This window comes from Eptatretus burgeri, chromosome 15 (assembly GCF_056783735.1).
Source record: "Eptatretus burgeri isolate ZD-2024b chromosome 15, Ebu_testis_v1, whole genome shotgun sequence".
In the NCBI taxonomy this organism is placed as follows: domain Eukaryota; kingdom Metazoa; phylum Chordata; class Myxini; order Myxiniformes; family Myxinidae; genus Eptatretus; species Eptatretus burgeri.
The window spans coordinates 22,348,897-22,372,203 of record NC_140975.1 but is presented as its reverse complement, the minus strand read 5'-3'; the positions used below and the strand labels follow the sequence as shown (position 1 = coordinate 22,372,203).

The window sequence follows — 23,307 nt, the reverse complement described above, 5'->3', positions numbered from 1 at the left end:
TTTTCCTTAAAATTGAGATAGACTTGACCTGATTTTCCATAAAAACTTGACCTGATTGAGCGAAATTAGATACATTTCTGAATTCAGCATGCAAAAAGCATATGAAAACCCTTGAGAAAACCTAGACCTCTGAAAAAAATATTTCAAATGCAGCCCAGTGTTATTATTATTTTTTTTAATTATGTTCAAAAATGTTATAAAGAGAGAGCAAGTGCAAAATGTTTATCCCATTATAATCCATATCACTGGGAAACAGTCAGGGAGCTAACCTAGTTATCATATTAGTTAACCACTTCTTGCTATTCATAGAACTCATTGGGATTTGTGGGGTTGGGGAGGCAGGCTGGGACAGGTTAAAATTGTTTTATCCACAAAGGATAAATGTATTTACACATTTGAGCAGTCTTCAAAAGAAAAAGAAAAACTACTACTTTACCTTACTAATACGTGCCCGTACGTGCGTGGCCGAACGTGAAAAAAAAACCAAAAAAAAACTTTCAAACCGCGAGCCAGAAACAACAACCACACAGGCCGTTCCTTCGCTCTCGCGTGCCCGTACGTGCGTGGCCCACAAGTTCACACATCGCAGTTACGATTATTCGCAATTTAGTTTTAATGGCCAATTATTTAATTAGCGCCAACGTATTTTGCCTTTTCGCAATGTCATCGCAAGGAAAAACACAAAGAGAAGAGAAGAGAAAAATAAAAAACCGTTCGTGCAGAAAAAAACAAAAAACAACAAAAAAAAACTTTCAAACAACCACACAGGCCGTTCATACACTCTCGTAAACGACGACTGGATTGGGGCATTGTGTTTATCTATAAATGTGCAGGAGAAATTATTAGAATACAGTAAGTCATCACTATCCGGAAGTCCATACGTTGTAACCCGTAATGGGGAACGCGGCTGAGAATCTCTTCCCCATCGGCCACGCCTACGCAGCAACGTGTCCTGTCATTGGTTGGTAAATAAATGGCCATAACTTGGGAAGCTCTTGTCCGATTAATATCAAACCTTGAAAAGGCACATCCACAGGTCCCCAGCAATATAGCTGGCAAGTTTCAATTAGATCGGACCAGTGGTTGTCGAGAAACAGCGGTCGTGGTCACACACACACACACACACACACACACACACACACACACACACACACACACACACACACACACACACACACACACACACACACACACACACACCTGGAATTATAGATAGATAACTCAATCATTTGCAAAGGCTGCCACGATACCTGAGGAGGAGTAATGGTGTGCATACTCACCTGTGAGCTGTCTCACCTGGGTTCAAATCCCAATCCAGCGATAAACTGTCATTCTGGTGTGTTTGACAGGTGGGATGAATCATCAATATGTGTGCCATCCCTCGGACGGACATTAAATTGGGCGTCCCATCTGCCGGCATTCGGTCGTGAATGTTAAAGACCCCACGTTGTCTTTCGCGAAGGGCAAGCGAACTATCATCCCACCCTCAACAGATTCTAAATTCTTGGGTTGACTGACTATTGTGAAAGCAATGGCAAACTACAACATTTGCTAATAAACTGCTCTGGCAGTCATAACACTCTGTAAAGAGGATGGTATAATCATGGACACTGAACACACTCCAAACACAACTGCTGATGCGAGTATATGAGAGATGTGAAGGAAGTTACATTGCATTCAATGGTATGTTTCAACTAACAGGATGGGCTGGAGGTACGCACACTCGCCTCTAAGCTGTCTAGCCTGTGTTTGAATCCCGATCCAGCTATGAACTGTCACGCTGACGTTTCACATGCAAGGTGAGGCATCAATGTGTGTGTGTGTGTGTGTGTGTGTGTGTGTGTGTGTGTGTGTGTGTGTGTGTGTGTGTGTGTGTGTGTGTGTGTGTGTGTGTGTGTGTGTGTGTGTGTGTCATCTCTCGGATGGACATTCAAATGGGGATTCAAACCAAAGGGTGGGCAATCCGTTTGCCGGTAACAGTTGGTGGAAGTTAAAAATCCCAAGGTGTTTTTCCACAAAGAGTAGGCGAGCTCTCCGCCGACACCCTGGATAATTAAAAAGAAAATCCCTGCTCCAACCAACATAGGGCATTGCGTCAGCAACACAACCATGCCCCCAGAAAATGATGTTACCCACAGCCATGTACTAATTCAGAAGGACAATCTTTATGCTTACTCGATCCATAATATTAAAAGTAAATCGTAAAGATCTTTGTATGCCTTCGAATGAGTCCAAAAGAGAGAAAAAAACAAGAAAAACAAGCCGGTAGGCGACGAGGGATCCGCTAGGATCGAAGCGCTGGATACGATGCTTTTCATTTTGACCGATCCACCGACGAAGATTCATTGCCAAGACGTATTGGTTCACATACAATTGTTCCTCTGCCTGGCAAGATTTTTTCCTATTGCGTATTGTTGTGGTTGAGGAAATTCGCAAACCACCATTCAGGTCCCGTAGGTGAGATATCTCTGTAAGTATATGTGTAGTTAGGCCCAAACCCGTTGTTTAGAGGGAATAAATGTGATTCATTGGGGCTGCGACCCTTCAAGATAGCCGTTTTTCTGTTCTATCTTTATTTTGAACCAACCACGTCTCAACCGCCATCACACAACAACCACCAACCGCAACGCCGCTTCACAACAACAACAACGCCAACAGCCACGACCTTTACCGTCACAACTCGCTCTCGCAATCATCGCATCACCGCCATTCCAAGCGTCACCGTGGCCAGGGACCACCACAATAAACCCTCCACCACCTTCACCTCTCCTTCTTCTGCCGCCATTCCCGCACCGCTTGTGGGCACCGATCCTGGACTCGTACAGGGCGCGCGCTGAGCCGCAGGTGCAAAAAGCGGCTTTTCCGGGGAAGTCGGATCAGGAATGATACACACCCACTTCTGTTCCGTCCTATCAGCGAGCGCGGGGCGAATAGAGTCGGAGAAGAGTTTCTGTTTCGGGCTCGAGTTGGAGTAAGAGTTTCGGTTTCAGGCTCGAGTTGGAAAGAGTTTCTGTTTCGGGCTCGAGTCGAGAAGAGTTTCTGTTTCGGGCTCGAGTCGAGAAGAGTTTCTGTTTTGGGCTCGAGTTAGAAAAGAGTTTCTGTTTCGGGCTCGGGCGAGTTGGAGAGGTGTGGCAGCGGCAGCAGCAGCGGCAGCGGCAGAGTTGAGAGTTTCTGTTTCGGGCTCGAGTTGGAGAGGTGGCGATGGCGGCGAACTGTGGCAGCAGCAGTCAAGACGGGTCTGGAGGAGAGTCGGTCTGTCGGGGTTCAGAGTCTGTCGGGGAGCTGCAGAGAGGAGAAGCCGGGAACGCGGTCGAGGGCGCAGTGGAGTCGCTTGTCGCGGGACCCAAGCAAGCCAGCTATCCTCTTTCCCCAGAGCATCAACAACCCCCCCTGTCCCCCCCCCCGCGCTGAGATAGTGCGAAAAGGGGGCCCCGTTCCCACCCCATTCCAGGCAGTGCCAGCGAGGCCCGCGGAGGAGCGCGGAGTCGGGGCGCCGCCGCCATTTTGCGGCTCATCACAAGATGGGTAGGCTCCACGCGGTCTCGGCCCCAGACCCGTCTGCCCCCTTGTCGTAGAGGGTGGCCCCTTTTTCTTTTACTTTTGAGTATATGTGTTGTCGGCGCCGTCTGTAAAGTAAAACTGTGTAAGTGTTGCGGTGTGCTTGCGTAGTCGGTAGTAGATCTGCATTGTTGTGTTTCTTTTGTTGCAATTGCTTTTGGTGCATAATTGTTGTGTTTCTTTTACATTTGCTTTTGGTGCATAATTGTTGTAATTGTATATGTGTGCTCTCCGTTTGCCGCGGAATAAATGTGAATTATGTTGAACTGTTTTTCCCGTTTTGCTTCGTCTTTTCTTTAATTGAATCTCCATCTTACTTCATGTAAAGGGTTGGTAGTGGGCTAAATACGCCCGACAATTAATCGGAACCGTCGAGGTTGACGATAACACCGCTCGGTTACCCCGATAGTACGGAACGGGTCGCTTAAAGTGGCCCGTGTCTGAAGTCGACCTGCAGCGAGGTGCGATCGCCCGGTCTACCCTCCGTGTGGGTACTTAGGTAGGTCGAATTTGGCGAACAACCCTATCCCACGCGGGGGGCCGATTGGCACGATCGTGGTGAGGCCGAAAGGCCTAACGCCGGGAACCCGTGACTAGTTCCCGGCGTTAGTCCGAGAGGGTCACGACGGAATTGTCTGTCCAGTGGGCGACGTGCCGCGATTCGAGTTACGTGGCCGCTCGCACGCCGGCAGGCGTGAATTCGCAACAGTATTTTGCCAACTGGCACTCCTCATAAAAAATGACGGTAAATAGACACCCTATTTTTGAAGGACTACCATTTGAAAAATAAATCGGTTTGCTGGTTTGTGCTGTGGAGCCTCGCGTTGCGCGTGCGCGCGCGCACACACACACACACACACACACACACACACACACACACACACACACACACACACACACACACACACACACACACACACACACACACACACACACACACACACACACACACACACACACGGAAAACCCGATAAACCTCTCTCAATGCTCTTGTTTGACCACACCTCCTGAGCCACACAATATTTTTCATAAGCCACGCCCACTTTCCATAAGCCACGCCCACTTTCCTACGCCACTCCCACTTTCCTACGCCTCTCCCACTTTCCTACGCCACTCCCACTTTTCATCAACCACGTGCACTTTCCCTCAGCTCCGCCCACTTTCCGAAGCCCCTCGTAAAAAATGACGGTAAATAGACACCCGATTTTTGAAGGATGACCATTCAAAAAATAAAACCTCAATTAAAAATCGGCTCGAGTAAAATTTCTAAATATCTCGAAGTGTTTAATTCCGAAGTCTCGTTTCTCTACATTCAAAACTGAAGGACAAGTATTGAAAATACTGTACGCGGTTTTTCGGCCGCTGCACAGCAAAGGGTGGTTGCTAGGCAACGAAATTCAAACACGCACATTCCCAGACCATATGGCACCTGTTGGCAAATTTTCATCGAAATCGGTTTGCTGGTTCGTGCTGTGGAGCCTCGCATTGCAGACACACACACACACACACACACACACACACACACACACACACACACACACACACACACACACACACACACATACACACACAGAAAACCTGACAATAAGGGATATCTAGCATATATAGCGAATCCAAAAAAGAGAGAAAGTGTACCCTTAACATATTGTTACGGTGGTGGAAATTCACAGAACACCATTCAGGTTCCCCGAAGATCAGTTATTTCGATGTGTGTGTTCCAAGCTGTTTTATCAGGCCCCCGGGCCTGATAAAAAGCCGTGCTGGAACGCCGAGAAGTCAGTCAGGAGGGCAGTTTGGCTGGGTCGTTGGACACGGGAGAAGTCGCCAGGGGCAGTCGTCATTGGAGAGTCGTCAGCCGGAGATGGAGCGCGTCGACAGCCGGAGACGAGCAAGCTACGTCACGGTCCGAGCAGACGGCCCTGGGTCGGTCGAGCGACGATGAGGAGTGAGCGGGTTCTAAAAGAGCATCAACTCTAAAAGAGCAAGGTCCGTTCACTCCTCTGAAGCGTCGTCGGCCAGGCCCGATCGACCAGGCCGCGGGGAAGGCCAAGCGACCAAGGAGAGCCACCCGCCAAGCTGCTCAAACCGCTGAAGCGACTGGCACGTTTTGCAACGCCCCAGGTGGAACACAGACAGATACCGAGGGTCGCCAAACAAAAGCCCATCGAGTCGCCACCAGGGCAGCAAGGTAACCAGCCCAGCCTCTCGGAGCCCCTGCAGTCATCCCGGCTCTGAGGAATATTAAAGGCTTACGAGCCGGTGTCTTTTCTTTCTTGGGTTTTTGTATGGAAGTCTGTGGCGCCTCGTCTTAAAGTAGAATTGTTATTAAGTGCGTGCTGTAAATGAAATAGCAATCAGCTGTCGGCTTTTGCTCGTGTCTTGTCCCCTATCCCCATTCATTGACTGCTTACGTGTAAAAATAAATACCCATTGTTTGAATGTCAACCCGCTCGTTGCGTCACTTTCTCCATTGACTGCCATGGTGCGCTCGGGATATTAACGGGCTTTTAAGGCCGATAAATGTGATCATTTGGTCCGACTGGATTTGGCGATTTATAACTGCTCGGCTTCGCATACGGAACGAGCTGCTTAAGCGGCTTGTTTTCGTGCATGTCCCATCGAGGTATAGACTCCCGGTATTTCTGTCTGCGCGAATAATTAGGTACATCAATAATTCGGCGATCGACCCTGTAGCGCGTGGACAGAATAATTGGCTAGTTTATGATGCGTTAAGGCATCCGTGACTGGATTTCGGCGTTGATCCGGAAAGTCATGACTGGATTGCAGCCTTCGGTGGGCGTACGACTGCGATTTGGCTAGAACGGTCGTCCGCATGCTGAACGCGGCGGATTCCCACAACAATATTATGAGAAAATACAGCTTTAATAACCACAAACCTGACACACACAAAACAGTAGAAAAGAAAAAGAAAAAGCGGTGACAAATGAAAACACCAAAAACAAGCAAACATGCCTCACATGTAAAATGTTCTTTACATCAGCACAATAAATTAATATTGAAGAAAATGTAACTACGCAGTCGTCATCGACCATCTTTTCACATTGATTTCCGGGGAAATGCAAACACTTATTCGGCGAGGAAACTGACGTCCGAAGAATGCGTGCTTTCCGTGCAGAGTCTTGCGACAACGACGGGGAGAAAACAAGCAAGCTTCTTTTGGATCCGAATCGAAACGATCGGCTGCCGCGCAAACTAAGACAAAAGGAGCACATTTGTTTTCAACCAGGTTAAACGGCAGGAAATTTAACGTTGCATTAACAGCTGCAATACCGTAATGCAAAGAGACAAGAAAAGCTTCACCATAATTCACGGCAGTGCTTCAAAATGTCAAAAATTCCAATTTGCCACGAGTGGAAATTTATTTGACGCGGTCTGTCATCTTGTGCCGCTTGCAAAGCTCGCTGCCTGTGACGTACAAGGCAGTCTTCGGCCGCGGCTTTGTGACGTCTTTGACTCGCGCAGTCAATGCTTGCTTTTCAACTGAGGCTTTCTCCCAATGAAGACTGCAATGACCCCAAGGCAATGTGTTGGGCCCAGTATTGTTCCTCATCCACATAAAAGACCTCTCCAATGCTCTGGAAAACCCTCTTCCTCTTAGCATCTGATCCTACACTGTGTCTTACAATACTCCATCCACTGATATGCGCGTAACAGCTGCATCACTCTGATGATCTGGGGTTGATTAGATGCTGGTCTGTCTCGGACTCACACTGTTGTTCCAAAAGGACCATCAAATTAACCTACCTTTCTATTTCCATGGTCGGTCACTGGAAGAGGTTGTTTCTCAAAATTCCCAGCCTCATCATCGGTCATGACTTCCCATGGGCCGACCGCATCGCAAAGCTGGCATTCAAAGCCAGTTGCAGCCTGAGTATCCTCAGCTGTTCCTTGAAAAAACAGAACTACACAGTCTACAAGACGTTTATCCATAGCTCAATGCAGTACTGCTCTCCCCTATGGCCAACGCTCCAGTATCAGATGTCTCTCCTGGATTCTGTGGTTTCTCAAACTGTCAAGATTATTGGAATCTCCCACAGTGAAACCAAGGCCTGATACACTCATGCACATCACAGATATGAGGGTTGGTCTCCATATCTTGAACTGCCTCTCCTTTGGTCGAGCGCCCTCTAGTCTCTCAGCCCTTTGCGTTCATTCCAGTAACTCCCGTCTGGTTAGATTCCCAAAATCCAGGCTTACTGCACACACTTCCACTCTTTTCTTTCTCTTTTCACCCATTTGTAGAAACATCTACCTATGCCTGTTCAATTTCACTCTGCCCTCCAGGGCTTCAAAAGCAGGTAGTGCAACTACATCTCAGGTCATCCCCCATCCTGTGTCACATTGTTTTTTTTTACCCCTATTAACCCCACCACCAAACCCAACCTGCTTCTTGCAGTTACTGTCTCCTTTCCCTTCCTTTTCTGTCTGTCTCTGTCTCTGTTCATTTGCTTCCTTATTGTGTCCAATTGTTGCACCACTTGGTAATTCATTGCCGTTTCACCCTCCATCACCTCATGCTTTAATATCGCATAAAGGGACTCACAATTTGGCTTTAAATTAAAATGTATAGCACTGCTATCACCTCAGTTTCTTATTCACCTTTTAAATATTACAACAATCGCAAAATCTTCATCATTAAGTTTCGGACAAACCAAGAGGTATATTTACACATATGTATAATTAACTCCATATGACATACTGAGTACCTGTGCTTAAGACTGAGTTAAGCTTCAGCTTAAGCTTAAGACATTGACCGAGTACCTGTGCTTAAGAGCCTGCCCTGATGAAAAAATATCACACAATGATTATTTCATACTTCCTATAACTGATATTTGCAATGAAATGCAACGAAGTGGAAAAAAAAACAGTGAAGTTCTGGGATTTTTAGCTGCAAAACATCACCAATGATTATTACCTCGGCCACTGAAGGTGGAAGGAGGTTATGTTTTCACCCGTCTGTCTGGTACTTGGCAAAAAATTTTTTGCCAAGTTTGTTGAGCTGTTCCATAAGTTTCTCTGTCTGCTCGCCTACAGCTCAAACCACTCAGCCGATCATCATGAAACTTACACGGATTGTAGACATCGTCCCTGCAACAGTCAAGCGACAAGGTTTTGTGAGGTCAACATCGAGGCCAGATTTCTAAAATTGTCAATTTTCATCTCATTGACTTGACATTTGAACAGGATTTTCACAGAAGCTCACTGAATTCAAGCACCAATTATTATTGAGGTCAAAAGGTCAACATAAGCCAGATTTCTAAAATTGAGAGAAAGGGCCAGCAACTATATATACTCTATACATATATATGTTATTCGTCTTTCGGCTGCTCCCTTTAGGAGTCGCCACAGCGGATCATCAGTTATGATCCGCATACTGATTTGGCATAGGTTTTACGCCGGATGCCCTTCCTGACGCAACCCTGGTCGCCTCTTATGACACAGAGATAATATATGTATATATATATATATACATGGAGTATATATATATATATACATAAGCAGTATATATATATATATACATATATATATATATATATATATATGTATATATATATATATACATAAGCAGCCCCTGGAGTGGAGATAGATATATATATATATATATATATCTATCTTCTTCTTTCGGCTGCTTCCGTTAGGGGTCGCCACAGCGGATCATCCGTATGATCTGCATAGTGATTTGGCACATGTTTTACGCCGGATGCCCTTCCTGACGCAACCCTGGTCGCCTCTTACGACACAGGGATATAGTACACCTATTCTAACCGGGGTATACACCGGCCCAGTACACTGGTACTCATTTCGCCGACCTCGGAAGGATGACAGGCTGAGTCAACCCCCTGGTGTATTAATTCAGTGGCCCAACGGGGCTTGAACTAAGGACTTTTTGGATCCCAAGCCGCTGCCCTAACCACTGCCCCAACACCAGGATATATATGTATATATATATATATATATATATATATATATATATATATATATATATATATATATATATATATATATATATATATATATAGAAAAAAAATATTTTTTTGCTCTTTCTAACCACTGACTGAGTGATATTAAAGATCAGTGCCTTCCAGGTGATGTAGAAAGCAGAAATTTTGCAAGTTGATGGACATCGAAGCCAGTACACAGGGAAAAAAAAAATCACAGAATCGTTGGACACCATAAATTAAAATATAAATAAGAGAGAAAAAAATCAAAAAAACATAATAAAATGGGAAAAAAAAATGCAGGTGAGTGACCCGAGACAATGGGGAAGCCCGGTAATTTTGTGTGCTGGTGGACATTAAAGCTGATATACCAGGAAAAAAAATCAGAATCGAAGGACACCCACCATAAATGAAAATATAAATGAGAGAAAAAAAATCAAAAAACATAATAAAATGGAAAAAAATGCAGGTGAGTGACCCGAGACAATGGGGAAGCACGGTAATTTTGTGTGCTGATGGACGTTGAAGCTGATATACCAGGAAAAAAAAAATCACAGAATCGTGGGACACCATAAATAACAAGGACAAATGTGTCCAAGAGCAGCGTCATAAAGGTTTTGTCGGCTAACAGAAAAAAAAAAAAAACTTCCGATATTTCGTCACGTGCCTTGATTAAGCCAATAGCGAGACCCGTCATAATGGATTTACGATATATAGTGTATTTACGAAATAAATAGTGTATTTAAGAAATTACAATACGATAAATGGAATAATCTTTAAAAGGTAACGTGAACTTTTCGAAATTTAAAGCAAATGTCCGAATATATTTAAAAGTTCATGATAGATGCTCTCAAAAGGCACCGTCAATGCGAGGATGTGTACAGGTGTTTAGTATTTAAGGATATCCGGATCTTGTATATACAAGAGCAGAGTCCTTGAGGTTGAGGAAGAAGAAGAAGAAGAAGAAGAAGAAGAAGAAGAAGAAGAAGAAGAAGAAGAAGAAGAAGAAGAAGAACGCCGCTGCTCTCTATGAGCAGCGTTAGCTACGCGAGACACTGCCAAAAATATAAATAAGAGAGAAAAAATAAAATAAAATTGAAAAAAATGCAGGTGAGTGACCCGAGACAATGGGGAAGCACGGAAATTTTGTGTGCCGATGAACATTGAAGCTGATACACCAGGAAAAAAAAATCACAACTGTTGGAAAGCATCCGTAAATGAAAATATAAATAAATGGAAAAAAAAGAAAGAAAATAAATACATGAAAAATCAAATGCAGGTGAGGAACTTGAGAGAATGGGGGAACACGGTTAGTATGCTTACACATTGTGTAGGCACACCCTGCTCGTATGTATGCATGTATGAATATATATATATATATATATATATATATATATATATATATATATATATATATATATATATATATATATATATATATATACGCATATAAAATCATGATATCTCAAAAAGTTGTGGACGAGTTATGACAACACGAGGTGGATGAGTTGGGTGACAAGAACAAGTAGATTCGATTTTGGTTCAGAACCGGCCTATCAGTGGGATACAAAATGTAAACCGTTCAGTTTACTGTGAGAAAAACGATTTGTTGGATTTGACAGCTGGTCCATGCCCCTGGAGTGGAGACTTTACGGTCAAAACGGGGGAAAAACATTTCTGGGTCATTCTTGATGAAACCTGTTGCCATCTTTCAACTTTGCTTTAGGTGGGAAGCATGGCAATTTGTGGTGGCATGGCATTAGCTTCGCTCTCGTTACCTACACCACCAAAGGTGGGTGGAGGTTATGTTTTTACCCTGTTTGTCTGTCAACCGAATATATCAAAAAGTTTGTGGATGAGTTGATTAGATGACAAGAACAAGCCAATTGTATTTTGGTTGAGGTCAGGAGATCCGGTTTTTCAGTGGGAAACAAAACACAAACTGTTCAGCCTGGCAGAGGTACGTGCTCCACCGAGTGCCGTTCTGCTTTGCTCTGTTTTTCCAAGTGTCACTCTATGAGTGATTTTTCATTTGCCCGTCTGTCTGTGTGCTTGTTTGTGTGCAGGATATCTCAAAAAGTTGTGGACTGGTTCGGATGAAATTTGGTGGGCAGGTTGGATATGTGATAAGGACAAATTGATTCTATTCTGGTGAAGATCTGGATCCAGATCCGGCCGGATACGAGAATTATTTCATTTTAAAAGTGATTCTTCACCATTGAGAGATGAAGCCAAAAATGATATATAGCATGATATTTTAAAAATTTATTGGGCCCAATATGTTCTACTGGATCAGGCATTGCATGGAGGAGGTATAGGCTCTACCGCGTGCCCTTCGAGTTGTTGTTGCAACTACGTTGTTCATAATTTCTTTTTCTCTTTTTTTTAAACAATGGTTCGCAATGGTAACATTTATGACATTTATTAGCAAGTTGCCCATGCCTGAATGGGATTCCAAATGGGGTCGGGATGGAGGAGGCCAAAATGCAAATGGCATCTTCTCTCGTAGAGCCGACAAGCTGGGAGCAACAATTCACATTAGTTGCCACATCTGATGAAATTCAAATGCTCTAATGGCAGCGGGGTGCTCAATTTGAAACTGTTTGTTCCATATACGTACCTTTTTGGATGCCTAGAGTCCGCAATGAAAATTTATATTGGTGTCAAAGCCGGAGACCAATTGCAAATTAACAGTATGATTCCTGTACAAGGTAGACCACTACTTGTGTGGTTAACAGCAGGCAGAATCTGTTGCCATACATTTGTACAGTATTAATGACGATTATGACAAAAATGAAAACACGTGTGTTTAGCAAAGGAATACTTGAATGCAACCCACTGTGTCCTGAGCTGACCCAAACCACACGCCTTACTAAGACTGCACCCAAGTCAGCCTGATAAGATTTAGGTATTACACCTGTTCAGCTTTTACAGCCTTGGCAAAAAGCACAAATAATTTTCAAACATGCCAGAATTTGCACCTTTGTAAACCACTGTAACCCGCAAACACCTCGTAAAACAATACAGCACATAAGGATCATAAAGTTCAGAGATGTTTAAAAATCTAAATGAAAGGGAAAAGGTTTCGTAAAAATTGGCTCAGAGTTACGATTCTACAAAACAAGTGTGACAGCCTCCATCAAACTATACCATTCTTTTACCTGCTGAGACTGTAGAATTGATGAAGTATTCTGATCAAAAGCACATTCTATGCCAAGGAGGTCACAATGGAAAGATAATCAGAGAAACAACGTGGGGAGGGGGGGGGGGGTGGTGAGGATGTTCAGTCCAGTGACCCTCGATAATTTGCTCAACCTCTTAAACAATGTAGTTTTACAACTCTTATGCCTTTGGCGTCGCAGTCCATCCAGGCTTATCTGTAGAGCTGTAAAATATCATCCTGTGATATTATTGCATGAATAACAACTTTCAAAGGTCAAGCAGGCAACAATGTCTTGTTTGTTTCGATAATATAATGTTTTTTTGAGAAATCGTCCAAACCATTTCAACCCGTCGGTGTCACACATCACGTCCCTAATTGGGCACATGCCACAGGTGGTTGCCGTAGCTCTGCTGCCATTTCAGGGTATGCACCGGAGCGTGTCATGGTGTCCTTAAGATTCAGGATTCCCAGGTTGTCTTGATGTTTCACAGCATCGCAGAAGAGTCGAGTATGTTCACGAAGAGATTCCAGCTGCCGCTGCGTGGCAGCATGCATCTGCAGCAGTCGTTTCATTCGCAGCGTTGCCTCCAAAAGTCCACAGTGCGTAAGAACTTCTACAGTGTTGTGAAATCGCAGCTCTTGCTGTGAGGTTTGAGGTTGTGACCCAGTAGAATACGATGATTTTGTTTTGGCCTCAAGAACCGCTGCTTTGGGCACAAGATCAGAGTCATTTACCGCTGGTTTGTGAAATGCATCATCGGTGGGTCGAGCCATTGTATGATCAGTGCTGAGGCAGATAGAAAAGACTCCTCTGTCTTGAAATGAAGTAGAAGTGTTTACCTGCACATTTTGTCCTGCCTGCTTTGTTGGCGGCAGCGATTTGTCAACTGAAGGTCGACACCACAAAGGAGAGGCCAATTTGGGGGCTAGAGCAGGTTTTGATGATGTCTGTTGGTTTTTTTGTAGCAAGACTGGTGCCCGGATTCGGTGGGAAGCAGATCTTGCTCGTTCCATAGTTCGTCGAGCATCGATGGCCCTTCTTTTTCTTTTGCAACTCCGTCCCGAACTATCCTTTGAACTGCTCCGGATTTTGCCAATGGCATGGGCACTGGTACTGCTGCTCCCAGGATGTGGGGCGATACGAGGATATAGCTTTTTGTGAGGCTTTGGAGCGACCTGGGTGGCTACCCCCTGCTGTGCAATTGCAGCAGGCACAACTGGTGGCTGCAAAAGCACCAGCTGGTGATGGGCCGAAGTCGCAACTGGAACATTTTGTGGCCAGCAAGCCTGATACACCGGCGGTGCACTTAAGCCAGGTACCGCCTGCCAAGAGACGTACAAATACATAGATATAATTATACTACCAATAACAAATGCACATTGATTGTTGACCTATAAAGAGAGTATCACATCAATCACACATGGTCATTAAAAACAAATGCATTCATAATGCTTCCCAGCAGATTGATCAAATTACCCTGGAGAGGTTAACACATCTGAAGAGATAACATTCAAAACTAGACAGTTCATCAAACACCTTACTCCAAACAGTCTTGAGAAAAAGGACACGCGAAGGGGTTTTTTTAACTTTTGCTTTGCATTTCCAAGCATGATGTACGTTCGTTTTGTTTGCGAACCTTGCATAAGAGACGTGATGGTAACAACACAGTGCGAGATGCCACCATATTTATCAGAATGCAGAATTTCCAACAGCTATTCTGACCTCAGGCATGATGGCATGAATAGCCTGGTGTTCGCTCAGTGGTTAGGGTGGCGGCTTGGGATCCCAGGGTCCTGAGTTCAAGCCCCGTCGGCCGCTGAATTAATACACCAGGGGGTTGACTCAGCCTGTCATCCTTCCGAGGTCGGCGAAATGAGTACCAGTTCCAGTGTGTGTACTGCTAGAGGGGCACTGCATCAGCGACACAGTCGCGCTTCAAGAAATGATAGTTACCCCGGCAGCTAAGCTGCCATACGACCACACATGGCATGAATGCTGATTCTCAGTTTTTATCCTAGTTACTCTGCCCTCAAGGCATGAATATTTTTTTCCAAGTCCTGCTAAACAGAAGGTTTTTGAAAGTAACAAAAAGGCGATTTCTGTTCCACATTGTTAAAATATATAATTAAATTGAAATAAAATAAACATTTTAACCCCTTGAACCCTGGCGGCCATTTTACCAGCTGCTATTCAAACTTCTTTATTCCCGAGCGGCCAGTTTACCGGCAGCTATTCAAACTTCCATATACCCGAACGGCTGAATTTTTCTTCAGGGAGCCCAGGATGGGGGCGGGGGGGGGGGCGAAAGTCCGAGGAGCTCAGGGTTCAAAGGGTTAAAGGTTGTGGAAAAAAAAAATTCGGAATTTTACCGCTGTTGATGCAGCGCCTTTCACACCACCTTATTTAACACTACATTATTTCTTCGTGGGCATTGTTTGCTAACAACGTTCGAACAGCTGTTGGGGAATATTCCTTTTTAGATAAGAAACCTTTGCTGTTTGTCTCACTGGTTGAAGTCATGTACTTTTTGCCTACTGTATTCATTTTTGTTAAACCTATAACCTAATGACTTATCCTGTATTCCTTTGTCCCGCTTCTGGACTTTTGTTTAATTCTCTCCAAGTCGAAGGTAACCTGCTTGATAAACACTGCAACTTTTGCCTTTAATTATGTCATTCGCTGTCCAGTTAGTGGACACGTATTGCATTTTTGTATTATTTTATCTGTATGTTTATCAGCCCCCTCCACTCTCCCAAATGTATATACAGGGGGCTGCAAAAGTAGGTATACAGTAATGAAAAACAAAACGTATTTTAAATAAAATATTAAATATGGTAATAATGATTTTAATGAATTATAGTATTAAATGAATCCTACCAAGCACCACTATTATGATACTGGTATAATCCTTACTGTATACCTACTTTTGCAGCCCCCTGTATGTCAGGAAAATGTAAGTTGCGGGAGGGAAGAATTCATTGTGGATGCTTACACCTGAGTGCGTTTGAACTCCTTGGTACAAAAGTTAAAATAACATTTTCTCTGAAGGAAAGTACTTTCTGTTGTGGACAGTGAATTAATCGGTGTCTTTCATTTGAGTAACAGGATTTACATCGAGTCGGCTCAAACGTTAAAATAAAATTCCACAACAACTACAGAATTCCACAACACAGCTAACATCCTTTAAAACAGTAGGTTTCCTGTTTGGAATAGTTTTCAATTTTGTTTGATTGCCAGACAGGCAGACAGAGTTAAAAAAAATAAAATTAAATTAAATTAAAAAACCAAATCGTACCCATGTCCGAAGGAAGCGGTGCGGTTTAAAAACTAAACCCAGGAAGAATGAAACAACAACAAAGTACAAACAAACGAAACACGGTGGGTTAGAAAAGTTAGACCGAATATCGAAGTCGCTTCACCATTTAGAAATTATCACTCATCTCTGGCAATGTACAATCAAGACAAATTCAGAGCCAAAGTACAGGTTCGTTTTCCAATTTAGGTTCTGATTCGTATTCAAAATATAACATTCAATTGAAGTCAAGTTGTTCCTCAATCATAAACTGACGTTTATGGACAGACAGACAGAGACGGATAGAAGTGAACCAATTGCTTAACCCCGCTTTTCGCTTCGTATGCGTGGAGTAAACACATGCTCTATTTGGTGGTGTCCCTGGTGGCTCATGTTGCCGGCAGAAGCATGAGATGACGACTCCTCTTGTGCCCATTCTGTACTACATGCCCAGAACAAGATGTTTCTTGCAATCCAAAAATGTATAATTCAATCGTGAATCAATCGTAGTCAGCTAGCAGCACAATGCAAGTCAAACAAAATTGAGACCTACCAAAAACACCTTCAACAATGCAACTAGAGACCCCTCTCTCCAAAGTGGAAGTCATTGAAATACATTAGCCAAGAGCTCATTATGAAAGAAAGCATCGAAAATTGAACAGCCTCAGGAAAGCAGTTCCACGGAAGCGAGAAAAAGAGCTGGCAGGATAGCCTTGAGGTCCGCTCACTCGCCTCTGAGCCGTTTAGCCTGGGTTGGAATCTCAGCTGGCCCGGCTATATAACTGTCATCCTTGTGTTCCACAGGCAGGGTGATACATCATTGTGTGTGCCCCATTCCTCGGATGAACGTTCAACTGTGCGTCCCATCCACCAACTAAGAATCCCATGCTGTCTTTTGTGAAGAGTAGGCGAGCTATTGCCGGCATCCTGAACAAATTCCAAATTCCTGCTCAAACATCCAGGGGGCAGTGCAACAGTGGCATAGCTCCACCCCCTCTTCCAATGATTCCACTCTGAGAGAGAGAGAGAGAGAGAGAGAGAGAGAGAGAGAGAGAGAGAGAGAGAGAGAGAGAGAGAGAGAGAGAGAGAGAGACAGAGACAGAGACAGAGACAGAGACAGAGAGAGAGAGAGACAGAGAGAGAGAGACAGAGAGAGAGAGACAGAGAGAGAGAGACAGAGAGAGAGACAGAGAGAGAGACAGAGAGAGAGACAGAGAGAGAGACAGAGAGAGAGACAGAGAGAGAGACAGAGAGAGAGAGACAGAGACAGAGACAGAGAGAGAGACAGAGACAGAGACAGAGAGAGAGAGAGAGAGAGAGAGAGAGAGAGAGAGAGAGAGAGAGAGAGAGAGAGAGAGAGTTGATGCTGGGGCATCAGCCCATAAGAGAGACCTGTCCTCCATTGTGCTTGATATCATTATTCCAGAGAAACGGAATGAGAGAGCGGGACAGATTTTGGAAAAAGCTCTCTGAGTCTTTTTTCCAAACAATGACTTGGAATGAAGAGTGCACAGTCTGTGTTTGGATTTTGATGCTGGCTGTGTTCTACTATCCAGCCACTTCCTATGGGAGCAGCAGAAAGGGTGTACTGTATATAGATTACAGTAGATCTCGACTCAGATTGGTGAGTATGTGGGGAACACGATAATTATGTAATGCCTCTAGATGGTCGGGTTTCCTCTCTTTCAGTTTGTGTTAAACAGCAGTAGTGACTGTTTGAAAAGGTAATTATACTGGTTTGTGGTTTATAATTTTTTTTTTTTTTTTTACTTCTGGTTGGGGTGCCCCATGAAAAAACAAGGACAAATGTGTTCACAAGCAGCGTCCTAAAGATTTTGTCAGCTAAAAAAAAAATTTTTTTTTTTTAAAACAACAACTTACAATATTTCATCACGTGCCTTGATAAAGCCAATAGCGAAATGCGTCATAATGGGTTTACGTATTTACGAAATTACAATACGATAAACGGAAAAATCTTTAAATAGTAACGTGAACTTTTCGAAACTTTAAAGCAAATGTCCGAATATATTTAAAAGTTCATGATAGACGCTCTCAAAAGGCACCGTCAATGTGAGGATGTGTACATATGCTCAGTATTTAAGGAGATCCGGATCTTGTATATTCAAGAGCCGAGTCCAAGAGATTAAGGTTTCTTCTTATTCTTCTTCTTCTTCTTCTTCTTCTTCTTCTTAAGAAGAAGAAGAACAAGAACAAGAACAAGAACAACAACGCTGAGCTCTCTATGAGCAGTGTTCGCTACGCGAGACGCCACTAAAAATTAAAAAAAAATTACACACATTCACACGACATTTGTGCAAAACCCCTTGGGGAGAGGGGATCTTATTAGTACTGGAAGCACCTGCGTTGACGGACGGACACAAGCACGCCGAGACCGAGCTCATTTTATATATTACATTAATATTGTTTTGTAACAACATTAATATTATGCGATTACAATTGGTGTTGTTCATGCTTTTCTGATTAGAAACAGCCTTGGAAAAATGCCACGATTACCTATCTTAACACGGATTTCTCCCAAGGCGGAAAATCCCAAGGGAAGGGGGGAAATTCAGTCGGTATAACTTCCATTGTGTGACCCTTAGTCCTCCTGTCAAGCTTGGCCGAGATTAAATAAGTAATGGCCAAATGTATTGTGGTCAAAAATACCGACAAATGGAGACAGACAGACACCAAATTGCAGATTTTAGTGTGATCGTCGGCCCAGAAGAGGTCATGGCTGATAGCGAGGCCTAAGTGTTCAAGAGAGTGAACTTCGACAAGGGGCTGACCATGGAAATAGACAGGCAGGTTCGTTTGACAATCCTTCTCGAGCGACAGAGTGAGACTATAGGATTTGTCAGAATTGAGAGACATTTTCCATATACCAGACAAGCATCTGATCAATTCCGGATCAGGAGAGAGTGATGCAGCTGCTGTATGCCTGTCAGTGGGACTGGGTACTGTACCACAAAATAGAGAATAACCAGAAAAAAATGGAAGCGAGCCTTTTCCAGAGCCTGTTCATGCTGCTCTCCTTCATTCATGCAATGTCTCTACAACTTTGCCACTGTGCGAGAAAACATCAGATTTTCTCACATGTGAATTATTACAGCATTGCCATGCAACCAAGACTCATTCAATAATTGGTAGTCTTTTTGGCATCTTTGAAGCTTTTTATATTAATCAATTTATGAGATAAAATATATATGAGTGTGCTGTTTAAAGAAGGTCATCCTGGGGGGATGTACTAAAGTTGGTCTGTGTGTGGACTCACCAATAGAGGCGTAATATACATACATTTGTTTTTTAAAAGATTAAAATAAAATAATAAACCAAAACAAATGAGTAAAACCCCCACGCCCCATGAAAAATAAAGAATTAGAAATGGCGTTGATGTGGGATTTTGTTCTTCCCGCACCGAAGCCAGAATGCTAATGGCATTTCCCCGCTGGACGGTCAAGCTCAGTCGCTGCTTGAACCAGACCAGTTGCCTTATATTGCCAGTCGATGCAACGAGCCTTCTACCGATATCACTAATGATGTTCGATGTAGATCGGCCATACACTGGTTGTTTCGATGGCGACTGGTTCGAATAAATAAGCTTTGGCGTGTTTATTGCGTTTCAGAACTTCCGCATCGGTGGCAGCTGCTCCAGCCGTTGAGGCTGTATTTTAAACGTGTGATTTGGTGAAAGTGTTGACACAAGTGCAATCCCAGGTTAGGCTTTTCCCATTCTTGTATGGAAAAAGTTCAAAGCAGAATAATTATTTTATTAAGATTAAAGTAAATACTTCATCACTGTGTAGGGTATCATGTTCTATGAACTCTCCAGTGTTTACTTAATGAAATGGAAAACAAATTGTAGCCGTTATGAAAAACAGATAAATTAAGAGAAACTTCTACCTGGTTAAGCTTCACAATGTAGATTGGCTGTAGCACGCTAGCAAATGAAGCTGGAACTTGGATAGGGACCGAAGAAGAAGTCTGAGTTGGAGCAGCAGTTGAACCAACTCTAATGGGCTCATTTGACTTCCCCGCGGTCATTCGCATGGCCCGATGATCAGGGCACCCATGACACCCCAGACCAGAGCTGTAGTAGTCAGAGCTGGTATCTGCAGAATTGGGTGGAAGATAAAATGTGTGCATCGACATGGAAAATTGGACAACTAATGATTGCATATTAAAATGGCAATAATTTGGTTCTTCTCCTTGGTAGTTAAAGATGACAGTTACCTCCAAGTACACAGCAGGACACAATTAGAACAGGACACCAGAAAAGCGTTAACCACTAAAAAATGGAAGTGAAATTTTTTTATCATCAGGCAGGGTTTACAATTTTACAAATTCAGCAAAAGGAGTTAAACAAATGTATTCAAACCTAATGAGCGCCTGTCACCCTGAAACTCGTGCACTGTGTACCTGAGAATCCAGAGTCTTTCTCAGTATCAGCACAGTGCAATTTTTGAGGCCGCCTGCTTGCTGTGCCTTTATGAAGTGCTTGCTCCATTGCTGGAAAGGAAAGCACAGCACAAGTTGAGATAGCACAAAATGAATTCTGCAACTTGCTGTGCCATTTACAAAAAAAAAAGACCGATGATCAATTCGGAGGGAGAAAGTCGAGACACAAGGCCGAAGGTTCTGTTAATTTATTTTACTTTATCAAGCAATAAAATGAAATTAATTAACTCGACATGAAGAGAGGAGCATAAAAGATGGAGCAAAAACAAGAGAAAACTAGAAGGGCACTCAGTAGAGCGCATACCTCCACCACGTAATGCCTGATCCACGAGAACATATCGGGCCCAATACATTTTTGAAATATCATGCAATTCAGAACTATATCGTTTTTGGCCCTATCTCTTAATGGTGAAGAATCACTTAAAAAATTATCAGATCCAGATCCGGATCTTCACCAAAATTGAAGCAATTCTTCCTTGCTACTTGAAGCTTCTTGATTCTTCCTTGAAGAACTAGGAGACACCCAACATGTCCACCAAGTTTCGTCCGAATCTGTCCACAACTTTTTGAGATATTGTGCTATATATCGTTTTTGGCCCAAATCTCTCAATGGTGGAGAATCACTTTAAAAAAATCTAGTAGTCGGATCTAGATCCGGATCTTCACCTTCACCAAGTTCGTCCTTGCACACACCGAACCTGTCCACAAAATTTCATTCGGATGCGTCCACAACTTTTTTGAGATATCCTGCACACAGACAAACAAACAGACAGAAAAGGGGTGAAAACATAACCTCCTTCACCTTCGGTGGCGGAAGTAACAAGCACAGCATAATACAATGCAGAGTCTTGCTGTGGTATCTGCATTGTAGTAGATCTTAGAATTGTTCGATATTAAAGTATATCTGCATGTGGACACTGGCTGACACACAGACAGATTACAATGACCTTTAACCCCCCCACCCCAACCTTTGGAAACTGGTGGAGTGAATATGCAAAGCCAAAAACGTAGGGGTTATTATCCCCACGCTTTATGGAAAAAATGGGTGGATATTGTAATCAGCTCTGTCTCCGTCTGTCCGTCCATCACGCTATCTGCTAAACGGTTGTGTAGAAATTCACTAAACTTGGTAGTTATGATCAACGCATAGCAGGAAGGTGCAATAGCAGTGTCATTTTAGCCCTGCTTCCGCCCCTGGGGGTGGGGGTCAAAAGGTCAAATACTAAAGAAATGTAATTATAGGCACATTTTTAAATGAAATTTTGTATATACAATCAACTTTGGGGGATGCATAAAAAAGGAACGATTTTTTGGATTTGACTCCTGGTTCATTTGACCCCTGGAGTGGGGACTTACGGTCAAAATGGGGAAAACCATTCTTGGGTTCTTCTTGATGGAACCTGTTGCCATCTCTCAGCTTTGCTTGAGGTGGTAAGCCTGGCGATTAGTGGTGGCATGGCATTAGCTTTGCTCTAGTTACCTCCCCTCACCAAAGGTGGGTGGAGGTTATGTTTTTACCCCTGTCTGCCTGTTTGTCTGTGAACAGGATATCTCAAAAACTTTGTGGATGAGTTGATTAGATGACAAGAACAAGCCAATTGTATTTTGGTTGAGGTCAGCAGATCCGGCTTTTCAGTGGGAAACAAAACACGAACTGTTCAGCCTGGCAGAGGTACGTGCTCCACCGAGTGCCGTTCGAGTTACCTCCGCCACCGAAGGTAGAAGGAGGTTATGTTTTCACTCCTGTCTGTTTGTCTGTACAGGATATCTCAAAAAGTTGTGGACGGATTCGAATGAAATTTTGTGGACAGGTTCGGTGTGTAAAAGGGACAAACTGATTAGATTTTGATGAAGATCCGGATCTGGATCCGACATCTACAATTTTCAAAGTGATTCTTCACCATTGACAGAAAAGGCCAAAAACAATATAGTTCGGTATGACATGACGTTTCAAAAATGTATTGGGTCCGATATGTTCTCGTGGATCAGGCATTGCGTGGCGGAGGTACGTGCTCTACCGAGTACCCTTCTGGTTGAAAATGTGAGGATTATAACATCCCGTAACTTATGCGGTTTATCACAACGCATCTCGGCTGTTCATTGGTGCAGAATAAAACATTTCTCAAAAATATTTAAATCTATTTAAATCAGGAGACAACAGTCACAATGTACTTGATAAACAACCTCATTAAAAAAAATAAAAAATTAACCCATTTATGCAGCTTCACTCACCAAGGATTGCAGTGAGGTTAGGGTAGAGAGGTGAGGGTAGTATTTTCTACCTGCTTCACTGCCCCCCCCATCTCACCCCAAACCCCACAAGGTGGAAATAATTTGGGTTTTTAAAGAAAATGACGATGACAATGTTTACACTGCACACATCATTAGTTTATAATATGTAGAATGCATGAAGCAGACTGTAATGTACACAATGTACAGCATATGAACACGTGGGCATCTGCAAAAATACAATGACATTTCCATGAATGAAACAAAGAATCCTGTTTTAACAAATAGATTAAATCCAGGAGCCTGGATCATGGATCCTGGATCATGGAGATTGGGGTATCACCGTTTGTAGGTACCAAACATGACAATGAACACGTGTGTACACACTCATATATGCAGCCCATGATTAAATACAGGATCATGGATCCTGGATCATGGAGATTGGGGTATCACCGTTTGTAGGTACCAAACATGACAATGAACACGTGTGTACACATACTCATACATGCAGCGCATGATTAAATACAGGATCATGGATCATGGAGATTGGGGTATCACCGTTTGTAGGTCATAAACATGACAATGAACACGTGTGTACACATACTCATACATGCAGCCCATGATTAAATACAGGATCATGGATCAT

The 23,307-nt window shown here is 43.4% G+C and overlaps 1 protein-coding gene across 2 annotated transcripts in view; it reads right to left on the bottom strand.

Moving 5' to 3' along the window:
- The window catches only part of LOC147011722 (mechanosensitive cation channel TMEM63B-like), a 192,780-nt gene that overhangs the window by 167,506 nt on the left and 1,967 nt on the right, over nucleotides 1-23,307 (bottom strand). For both annotated transcript variants that reach the window (XM_085856923.1, XM_085856924.1), the window contains exons 2-3: nucleotides 20,394-20,483; nucleotides 19,878-20,086 (exon numbers count right to left, since the gene is read on the bottom strand). In XM_085856923.1, coding sequence (XP_085713049.1) covers nucleotides 19,878-20,086; nucleotides 20,394-20,481 — 297 coding nt within the window. In that variant the 5' untranslated portion in view covers nucleotides 20,482-20,483. The remainder of the gene's footprint in view (nucleotides 1-19,877; nucleotides 20,087-20,393; nucleotides 20,484-23,307) is intronic.